The sequence below is a fragment of the Bufo bufo genome, chromosome 9 (assembly GCF_905171765.1).
Source record: "Bufo bufo chromosome 9, aBufBuf1.1, whole genome shotgun sequence".
Lineage (NCBI taxonomy): Eukaryota > Metazoa > Chordata > Amphibia > Anura > Bufonidae > Bufo > Bufo bufo.
In genome coordinates this window covers 8,381,127-8,393,158 of record NC_053397.1, presented here as the reverse complement: position 1 = coordinate 8,393,158, position 12,032 = coordinate 8,381,127, and the positions used below count along the sequence as shown (strand labels likewise).

Here is a 12,032-nt window from a genome sequence, read left to right as displayed (position 1 = left end):
ATATAACTGCTATAATACTGCTCCTATGTATAAGATTATAACTACTATAATACTGCTCCTATGTACAAGAATATAACTACTATAATACTGCTCCTATGTACAAGAATATAACTACTATAATACTGCTCCTATGTACAAGAATATAACTACTATAATACTGCCTCCTATGTACAAGAATATAACTACTATAATACTGCTCCTATGTACAAGAATATAACTGCTATAATACTGCTCCTATGTACAAGAATATAACTACTATAATACTGCCTCCTATGTACAAGAATATAACTGCTATAATACTGCTCCTATGTACAAGAATATAACTACTATAATACTGCTCCTATGTACAAGAATATAACTACTATAATACTGCCTCCTATGTACAAGAATATAACTGCTATAATACTGCTCCTATGTACAAGGATATAACTACTATAATACTGCCTCTTTTGGAAACAAGACTGGTAGGGAAATGCTATATCTGACTATAGTGGCCCTTTAAGTTCTCTATTTCCTTATGGCTGAAGTTCAGAAATGAGAAATGTTATTAGGATGGTTTGCTCGTCTGTCGGTCGGGTTGCTCGCTCTATTACAGTCTGGGTAGTGCCCATCCGCTGACTCTGCGCCAGTCTACGGTAATAAATAAATTAGAGTAGAATAGAAGGGATGAGGCGGTGAAAGCTCGGACAAATGACTTGGAGAGAGGATAGCTGGAATTCCTTTTATCAGGGCGCAGATCTGCGGACGGTATTGGTGAGTGAAGCATTACAGCCACGTTCCAGCGGAAAAATTAAAACTGTCCCAGTCCATGGACATGAAATCACGGGTTATGGGATATAATCTGGAGGAAAATACAGAAGGTCAGCTTTGGGGTCTTGGGCTGAATCATCCAAAAGTCACTGGGAGGTATCGGAGGTTTGGATCCATGAGATGGAACCCGTGCGGACACTGAATCGGTAATGGGGCCCGGATGCTTCAGGTTCTTCTATTCACAGTGAATGTCAGGGAGGACATCACCCTTACCCCCACTGCACCTCTGTGCCCAGCATTGTATTGTATGGTGCTGCTGTGATGGCGGCAGTCTGCATTTTGCCAGCAAACCCATTATTTAAGTCACCTCTCACCAGTCCTAGCTGGTACCAGTCATCCCATGTGGCTCCAGCTTTACTGCATCATCTATAGGAGGTCTGTGGTAATCTAAAATGTGCTTCTAGTACGACCATAGGCCCGGGCTGCTCCCGCCCCATGTTTTAGGGCTTATTCACATGAGTGTGTGCGGCCCATGCCCGCATATCAGCCATCAAACAGTGAGTCCACAATATACAGGCACCGGCGATGTGCGTTCCTTCACAATCCGCAAGATACAGAACGGTGCGGAGTGAAGGCACGGATATAATACTGCTTCGAAGTGCTTCTCTGGGATTTCGGTCCGTGCTTCCGCACCGCATAAAAGATAGAACACGTCCTATTTTTTTGCAGTCCGGACTGTCTGTTGCAGATCACGGACCCATTCAAGTCAATGGGTCCGCATCTGCAAATGGCGTGCACGCGGATGGCGCAGCACGGGCTCGGAGCTTGCATGCTCGTGTGCATGAGCCCATATACTACAACTCTAATCCATGAGCACTGAAGTATAGTGTAGATATTAGTGACTACCTTAGATGTACTCTCGATTAAAGTCTAAAATCTCTTGTCTCATCAGCGGCTCAGTGCCCCCATAGTTTACACTGCAGCTCAGCTTCTGCTATACCTGAGCACATGCTCAGTCAGTGCATACAGAGAGGATTTCCAGCACATGCGCAGTCAGTGTATACAGAGAGGATTTCCAGCACATGCTCAGTGTATACAGGGAGGATTTCCAGCACATGCGCAGTCAGTGTATACAGAGAGGATTTCCAGCACATGTGCAGTCAGTGCATACAGGGAGGATTTCCAGCACATGCGCAGTCAGTGTATACAGAGAGGATTTCCAGCACATGCTCAGTGTATACAGAGAGGATTTCCAGCACATGCGCAGTCAGTGTATACAGAGAGGATTTGCAGCACATGCGCAGTCAGTGTATACAGAGAGGATTTCCAGCACATGCTCAGTGTATACAGAGAGGATTTCCAGCACATGTGCAGTCAGTGTATACAGAGAGGATTTCCAGCACATGCGCAGTCAGTGTATACAGAGAGGATTTCCTGCACATGCGTAGTGTATACAGGGAGGATTTCCTGCACATGCGCAGTCAGTGTATACAGGGAGGATTTCCAGCACATGCTCAGTGTATACAGGGAGGATTTCCAGCACATGCTCAGTGTATACAGAGAGGATTTCCTGCACATGCGTAGTGTATACAGGGAGGATTTCCTGCACATGCGCAGTCAGTGTATACAGGGAGGATTTCCAGCACATGCTCAGTGTATACAGGGAGGATTTCCAGCACATGCTCAGTCAGTGTATACAGAGAGGATTTCCAGCACATGCGCAGTCAGTGTATACAGAGAGGATTTCCAGCACATGCGCAGTCAATATATACAGAGAGGATTTCCAGCACATGCGCAGTCAGTGTATACAGGGAGGATTTCCAGCACATGCTCAGTCAGTGTATACAGAGAGGATTTCCAGCACATGCGCAGTCAGTGTATACAGAGAGGATTTACAGCACATGCGCAGTCAGTGTATACAGAGAGGATTTCCAGCACATGCGCAGTCAGTGTATACAGAGAGGATTTCCAGCACATGCGCAGTCAGTGTATACAGAGAGGATTTCCAGCACATGCGCAGTCAGTGTATACAGAGAGGATTTCCAGCACATGCGCAGTGTATACAGAGAGGATTTACAGCACATGCGCAGTCAGTGTATACAGAGAGGATTTCCAGCACATGCGTAGTCAGTGTATACAGAGAGGATTTCCAGCACATGCGCAGTCAGTGTATACAGGGAGGATTTCCAGCACATGCGCAGTCAGTGTATACAGAGAGGATTTCCAGCACATGCGCAGTGTATACAGAGAGGATTTCCAGCACATGCGCAGTCAGTGTATACAGAGAGGATTTACAGCACATGCGCAGTGTATACAGAGAGGATTTCCAGCACATGCGCAGTCAGTGTATACAGAGAGGATTTCCAGCACATGTGCAGTCAGTGTATACAGAGAGGATTTCCAGCACATGCGCAGTCAGTGTATACAGAGAGGATTTCCTGCACATGCGTAGTGTATACAGGGAGGATTTCCTGCACATGCGCAGTCAGTGTATACAGGGAGGATTTCCAGCACATGCTCAGTGTATACAGGGAGGATTTCCAGCACATGCTCAGTCAGTGTATACAGAGAGGATTTCCAGCACATGCGCAGTCAGTGTATACAGAGAGGATTTCCAGCACATGCGCAGTCAATATATACAGAGAGGATTTCCAGCACATGCGCAGTCAGTGTATACAGGGAGGATTTCCAGCACATGCTCAGTCAGTGTATACAGAGAGGATTTCCAGCACATGCGCAGTCAGTGTATACAGAGAGGATTTACAGCACATGCGCAGTCAGTGTATACAGAGAGGATTTCCAGCACATGCGCAGTCAGTGTATACAGAGAGGATTTCCAGCACATGCGCAGTCAGTGTATACAGAGAGGATTTCCAGCACATGCGCAGTCAGTGTATACAGAGAGGATTTCCAGCACATGCGCAGTGTATACAGAGAAGATTTACAGCACATGCGCAGTCAGTGTATACAGAGAGGATTTCCAGCACATGCGTAGTCAGTGTATACAGAGAGGATTTCCAGCACATGCGCAGTCAGTGTATACAGGGAGGATTTCCAGCACATGCGCAGTCAGTGTATACAGAGAGGATTTCCAGCACATGCGCAGTGTATACAGAGAGGATTTCCAGCACATGCGCAGTCAGTGTATACAGAGAGGATTTACAGCACATGCGCAGTGTATACAGAGAGGATTTCCAGCACATGCGCAGTCAGTGTATACAGAGAGGATTTCCAGCACATGCGCAGTCAGTGTATACAGAGAGGATTTCCAGCACATGCGCAGTCAGTGTATACAGAGAGGATTTCCAGCACATGCTCAGTGTATACAGGGAGGATTTCCAGCACATGCGCAGTCAGTGTATACAGAGAGGATTTCCAGCACATGCTCAGTGTATACAGAGAGGATTTCCAGCACATGTGCAGTCAGTGTATACAGGGAGGATTTCCAGCACATGCGCAGTCAGTGTATACAGAGAGGATTTCCAGCACATGCGCAGTCAGTGTATACAGAGAGGATTTCCAGCACATGCTCAGTGTATACAGGGAGGATTTCCAGCACATGCGCAGTCAGTGTATACAGAGAGGATTTCCAGCACATGCGCAGTCAGTGTATACAGAGAGGATTTCCAGCACATGCGCAGTCAGTGTATACAGAGAGGATTTCCAGCACATGCTCAGTGTATACAGGGAGGATTTCCAGCACATGCGCAGTCAGTGTATACAGAGAGGATTTCCAGCACATGCTCAGTGTATACAGAGAGGATTTCCAGCACATGTGCAGTCAGTGTATACAGAGAGGATTTCCAGCACATGCTCAGTGTATACAGGGAGGATTTCCAGCACATGCGCAGTCAGTGTATACAGAGAGGATTTCCAGCACATGCGCAGTCAGTGTATACAGAGAGGATTTCCAGCACATGCTCAGTGTATACAGGGAGGATTTCCAGCACATGCGCAGTCAGTGTATACAGAGAGGATTTCCAGCACATGCGCAGTCAGTGTATACAGAGAGGATTTCCAGCACATGCGCAGTCAGTGTATACAGAGAGGATTTCCAGCACATGCGCAGTCAGTGTATACAGAGAGGATTTCCAGCACATGCGCAGTCAGTGTATACAGAGAGGATTTCCAGCACATGCTCAGTCAGTGTATACAGAGAGGATTTCCAGCACATGCGCAGTCAGTGTATACAGAGAGGATTTCCAGCACATGCGCAGTCAGTGTATACAGAGAGGATTTCCAGCACATGCGCAGTCAGTGTATACAGAGAGGATTTCCAGCACATGCGCAGTCAGTGTATACAGAGAGGATTTCCAGCACATGCTCAGTGTATACAGAGAGGATTTCCAGCACATGTGCAGTGTATACAGAGAGGATTTCCAGCACATGCGCAGTCAGTGTATACAGAGAGGATTTCCATTACATACTTTTGCAGAAGATAAAAAAACACAGCAAGATATTTCAATGCAGATACAGTGCAGGGTCCCTTTAAGACTTGAGGGACACTGGGTGACATGGAGGACGGTGACTAGAGCCGAGGTGTGAGAACACGGACAGAGGAATATGAGAATCTGCCCTCAGCACCGCAGGGGACGTGTCCGCAGACAGGTAATTGGCCCCTGCAGTAGGATCTGGATTCCCTGTGAAGGACCGAGGGTTATAACACCGCCAAATGTGAATGGATATGTTACCTGCAAGACACATGAACCAGCGAAGCGCCAGCAGTTTCCATAGCAACCTCATCCTCACTTTGTGGGGTCGGACGTCTCTCGGATGTGCGGCAACTGTACCCTTTTATCTGTAGGAGAGAAGCGGAAAGTTTAGAATTCATCCATTCACATTGCACAGGACGAGTGGTCGTCTGATCCCATCCTACATCCCCTGATCCTCATCGTCCAGGCTACGGCTGTGACCCAGATTCGCCGCTGCGGCTGTGGTGTCAATGCAGCGCATGCACAGCCCCTTCTGGAAATATGACATCCCCCTACCTATTGATGTTAGATTAAGAGGCTCAGATCAATTGAAATGTAATCTCTGCTGGGAACACGCCGGGCGAGCTGTGTCGGTACACGGACAGACCGCAGCACTGGGCCCGGTGCCACCGCACCGCGGCCCGACAAGGAGCTCCTGCAAGCACCACGTCGCCTCCTCACAGCAAAGACCATCGTGGGCCGAGACCGTAGACCCCAGGAAGGAACGTCTAGGCCTGTGACGGCTGACCTCCGGAACTCCAGCTGTGGTAGAACTACGACTCCCAAGATGTACTCCTGCTTGGCATAGAGATGAATGGAGTATGCTGGGAGTGGTAGTTTCACCACAGCTGGAGTGCCGGAGGTTAAACATCCCTGGTCTAGGCACTGAGGCAGGAGACACACATACCTCACAAAGGGGAGAGTGAAACATATGGCAGAGATACAGATGACATCCGTGTGCATTCCGTATTTTGCGGAACAGAACAGTCCTATCCTTGTCCGTAATGCGCACAATAATAGGACATGCTCTATTTTTTTTGCGGAACAGAAATACGGAATGCACATGGAGTAACTTCCGCTTTCTTTGCGGACCGATTGAAGTGAATGGTTCCGCATATGGTCCGCAAAAAAATAATGGAACGGACAGGGAAAGAAAATACGTTCGTGTGCATGAGCCCCAAGGTGCTTGGTGGAGACGAGACCCCTGTAATGTAGTCTCGTGCTTATGTCAGGCAGACGTTCAGATTCACACAGAGAAACTTCATGAGAAAACAAGACCTGGATCATATACGGACAAATTCGCAGGATAGCGTCTGACGGACGGACGGATTTCTGAAAAGGAGCAATGATTTACGACATTGTATGAATTGCTTCATCATATAATGTGTTACATTTTAGAATCTGCTACATTGTAGGATCTGTTGACACCTCAGGGCTCAGGCACAAGAACGTATTCTCTTTCCGCCTCCATTCCATTTTTTTTGCGGACCGTATGCGGAACCATTCACTTCAATGGGTCCGGTAAAGCAATGGAAGGTATTCCATGTGTATTCCGTTTCCGTATTTCTGTTCTGCAAAAAAGTAGTGCATGTCCTATTATTGTCCGCAAATCATGGTCCAAGACCCCATTTAAGTCAATGGGTCCGCAAAAAATACGGAACGCACACAGAACACATCCGTATTTTGCGTATCCATACTATAGAAATGCTATGCCCAGCCCATATTGCTCATAGGTTACTGTTTCTGTGTCCGATCCGCAAAAAACGGATTGCATACGGAAACCATACGGATATGTATTGTGGAATAACGGAATGGAAGAGGACCTAAATCAGAGAAAAAAAAAACTCAGATACGGAACAACGGATCCGTGAAAAACGGACTGAAAAACAACAACAGTCGTGTGCATGAGGCCTAAGGCGGAGGTTAGATTGAGGCACAAATAACGGTGCAGATGTGTCCACGTGTGGCACGAAGCAGGAAAAGTCACACACATGAATATTAGGCCTCTTGCACATGTGTCCCCCGTGGCCGTATTGCACATCACGGATGCCGACCCATTCACTTGAATGGGTCCGCAAATCCGGAGATGAGGTGCGGAACTGAACGGAAGCACGGAACGGAAGCATTACGGAGTGCTCATGTGGGGTTCCATTCCTTGCTTCCATTCCGCAAAAAGATAGAACTTGTCCTTCTGCACCTTTGTCACATTGCGCCCCCATCTAATAGGCCCCCAGCAGAGGCCTGAGCTGCACCTTATATAGGAGTCGGACTTGGGGAGAACAGGTTTGTAGCCTCTGAATGCATCTTCCTATTCACTAACAGCAAGCATAGATCTTATAATGTAGATTATAAAGCTGATAACTGTTTCTTATACTCTTTGATTGGCTCCCAATGACCCTGGATCTGGTCCATGAGCGTCTATTCTAAGGAGGTGATTGGTGACACCCACGGGGGCCGGTGAGGGTGAAGCCCCCGTGTGCAGCCACAAATGAGCTCCCTGCGTTCACCTGCCTGCAGGGTTCCTTCTTTTAACACGTCAGGTTGACTTGTAATGGTTTTCTGTTTTTCCCATGTTGTTAATGGTTGCCAGGAAAAACCACAGCTGCTGTCTGGCGGCTCGCACGCCGCTTCTCCCGCGCCCGTTGTGTCAGGGCAGTGATTGACAGCGCCAATTGATTAATGACTAACTGCAACGGCGCTGAGAGTGTCAATCAGGCTGAGGGGGGGCAAATGGCGTTCAAAACACCGAGCCGCGACACAGCGGAGGGGGGGGGGGGATATACTCCAAACCTGTGATCGCATCCACGTAGAAGTAAAACAGCAAGAAAAGGACTGCGATAAACCTCCACTATGCTTTATCCAGCATAAACTACAACCCCCAACATGGCCTGACCACTAGACGTGACCAAAATACTATTTTATTATACTCTATACGTAGAACACTACAACCCCCAACATGACCCGACCTCTGGACTTGACCATAATACAGAACTATTATACCTTATTCACATAGCACTACAACCCCCAACATGACCCGACCATAAGTCTACTATACTCTATACATAGAGATCTGTAAACACGACCATACTACAAGTCTATATAGAACACTACAACCCCCAACATAACCTGACCATAATACAACTCTATTATACTGTATTCATAGACACTACAACCCCCAACATGACCTGACCACTAGACGTGACCATAATACAATTCTATTATACTCTATTCATAGGGCACTACAACCCCCAACATGACCTGACCACTGTACATAACCATAATACAAGCCTATTACACTCTATTCCTAAAGCACTATAACCCCCAACATGTCCCCCGTCCCTCTGCCTGGTCCTCTTGTGGCGTCTTCTTCATCCGCGAGGCGCCCGCTGCTTCCGTCTTTCCTTCCTAATTATTTCTATTTGATACACAGATGATTGCGGAGAATCCCAGACGTGACAACCGTCTCCAAAATGTATCGCCGCACGCAGACGGCGTACAATGATGAGGATCCTGCTCCACGCCGCTGCTTAGCTCTGCTACATGATGACATGGACCAAAGGGAACAGGTGGACATCAAGAGATTACCTGGGGGGATCCATCATGGCTTCTACATCAGTATTTCCCTCCAGCGCTCTCCACTTGTCTAATATCTTGGTGGAGCGTCAGCTCACGCGGCTCGGCTGTGCCAGATAACCGCCGTACAATACACCAGTAGTATGGAGAGAACTTGTGGTTTTAGTTCGGCGTCTAAAGTTGGGGTTCAGGTTATAGTAGAATCCCGATATGGATTATGAATTCCGTTATAGTCCGTGGTAGTGGAATCAATAATGGGATTCCTAGAAAACCGAATCCGAACTTTAGACGCCGAACTTAAAACACAAGTTCGGTCCGTTTTGCAGACAAGGACAGGACATTTCTACAGCAGTTTATAAAAAATGGCGGCGTGCACTTGGCCGGGATCTGTGATTCGCAGTGACCACAATCCCCATGCAGCTGTGTGCCGGAGCCCTGAATAGGGGCGAGGAGGGTGAAGAGGGGTAAATTACCGCCCTGGGTAAATTCTCCACATGTTGAATGATGTTGGACCCCATTAGTCAAAACAGAAATGTTCGATAACTCCCAACCTGTTGGGAAGCTTCGGCAGTGTATGGAGGAGATGACCGGGGCCGATGGAGACAGTGGCGGCAGTGGTGCTTATTACACTGCTCAAAAAAATAAAGGGAACACAAAAATAACACATCCTAGATCTGAGTTAATTAAATATTCTTCTGAAATACTTTGGTCTTTACATAGTTGAATGTGCTGACAACAAAATCACACAAAAATAAAAAAATGGAAATCAAATTTTTCAACCCATGGAGGTCTGGATTTGGAGTCACACTCAAAATTAAAGTGGAAAAACCCACTACAGGCTGATCCAACTTTGATGTAATGTCCTTAAAACAAGTCAAAATGAGGCTCAGTAGTGTGTGTGGCCTCCACTTGCCTGTATGACCTCCCTACAACGCCTGTGCATGCTCCTGATGAGGTGGCGGGACGGTCTCCTGAGGGATCTCCTCCCAGACCTGGACTAAAGCATCTGCCAACTCCTGGACAGTCTGTGGTGCAACGTGACGTTGGTGGATAGAGCGAGACATGATGTCCCAGATGTGCTCAATTGGATTCAGGTCTGGGGAACGGGCGGGCCAGTCCATAGCATCAATGCCTTCGTCTTGCAGGAACTGCTGACACACTCCAGCCACATGAGGTCTAGCATTGTCTTGCATTAGGAGGAACCCAGGGCCAACCGCACCAGCATATGGTCTCACAAGGGGTCTGAGGATCTCATCTCGGTACCTAATGGCAGTCAGGCTACCTCTGGCGAGCACATGGAGGGCTGTGCGGCCCTCCAAAGAAATGCCACCCCACACCATTACTGACCCAATGCCAAAATGGTCATGCTGCAGGATGTTGCAGGCAGCAGAACGTTCTCCACGGCGTCTCCAGACTCTGTCACGTCTGTCACATGTGCTCAGTGTGAACCTGCTTTCATCTGTGAAGAGCACAGGGCGCCAGTGGCGAATTTGCCAATCTTGGTGTTCTCTGGCAAATGCCAAACGTCCTGCACGGTGTTGGGCTGTAAGCACAACCCCCACCTGTGGACGTCAGGCCCTCATATCACCCTCATGGAGTCTGTTTCTGACCGTTTGAGCAGACACATGCACATTTGTGGCCTGCTGGAGGTCATTTTGCAGGGCTCTGGCAGTGCTCCTCCTGTTCCTCCTTGCACAAAGGCGGAGGTATCGTCCTGCTGCTGGGTTGTTGCCCTCCTACGGCCTCCTCCACGTCTCCTGATGTACTGGCCTGTCTCCTGGTAGCGCCTCCATGCTCTGGACACTACGCTGACAGACACAGCAAACCTTCTTGCCACAGCTCGCATTGATGTGCCATACTGGATAAGCTGCACTACCTGAGCCACTTGTGTGGGTTGTAGACTCCGTCTCATGCTACCACTAGAGTGAAAGCACCGCCAGCATTCAAAAGTGACCAAAACATCAGACTTGGAGTTACATTGTGTTGTTTAAGTGTTCCCTTTATTTTTTTGAGCAGTGTATTTTATGTATGGCAGTATTATTTGAGCAGTGTATGATGCTGTGATTTCCTGCTGTACGAGGGAGATAGAGCTGCTTCATCACAGTCTGGTTACAGAGTTGTTACTACTGCTTTATATATGCTGTATTATATACTGGAGAGTGAGGGGGTATATTATATACTGGACAGTCTGGGAATATATTATATACTGGACAGTCTGGGGTGTATATTATATACTGGACAGTCTGGGGTGTATATTATATACTGGACAGTCTGGGGTGTATATTATATACTGGACAGTACTGGGGGTATATTATATACTGGACAGTGAGGGGGTGTGTATATTATATACTGGACAGTTTGGGGTGTATATTATATACTGGACAGTCTGGGGTGTATATAATATACTGGACAGTCTGGGGATATATAATATGCTGGACAGTCTGGGGTGTATATTATATAGTGGATGGTTCGTGGTGTATATTATATACTGAAGAGTGGGAGCGGGGTATATTACATATTAGACAGTTTAGGGTGTGGGATATTTTCGATACTGGACAGTCTGGGGGGTGTATTATATACTGGAATCTATGGGGTGGGGTGTTTTATATACTGGACGGTCTGGGGGGGTGTATTATATACTGGACGGTCTGGGGTGTATATTATATACTGGACGGTCTGGGGGGGTGTTTTATATACTGGACGGTCTGGGGGGTGTATTATATACTGGACGGTCTGGGGGGTGTATATATACTGGACGGTCTGGGGGGTGTATTATATACTGGACACTATGGGGTGGGGGTGTATTATATACTGGACTCTATAGGGTGGGGTGTATTATATACTGGACACTATGGGGTCGGGTGTATATTATATACTGGACAGTCTGGGGGTATATTATATACTGGACACGATGGGGTGTATATTATATACTGGACGGTCTGGGGGGTTGTATTATATACTGGACACTGTGGGGGGGGGTGTATTATATACTGGACGGTCTGGGGGGTGTATTATATACTGGACACTATGGGGTGGGGTGTATTATATACTGGACGGTCTGGGGGGTGTATTATATACTGGACACTATGGGGTGGGGGTGTATTATATACTGGACGGTCTGGGGGGTGTATTATATACTGGCACACTATGGGGTGGGGTGTATTATCTACTGGACGGTCTGGGGGGTGTATTATATTACTGGACACTATGGGGTGGGGGTGTATTATATACTGGACG

General features: G+C 47.4%; 1 protein-coding gene across 4 annotated transcripts in view; it reads right to left on the bottom strand.

Annotated features, from left to right (window-relative positions):
• Positions 1-12,032, bottom strand: part of CNTN4 (contactin 4) — a 212,306-nt gene that overhangs the window by 82,657 nt on the left and 117,617 nt on the right. For all 4 annotated transcript variants that reach the window (XM_040406994.1, XM_040406991.1, XM_040406992.1 and 1 more), the window contains exon 2: positions 5,442-5,548. In XM_040406994.1, the coding sequence (XP_040262928.1) occupies positions 5,442-5,493 (52 nt within the window). In that variant the 5' untranslated portion in view covers positions 5,494-5,548. The remainder of the gene's footprint in view (positions 1-5,441; positions 5,549-12,032) is intronic.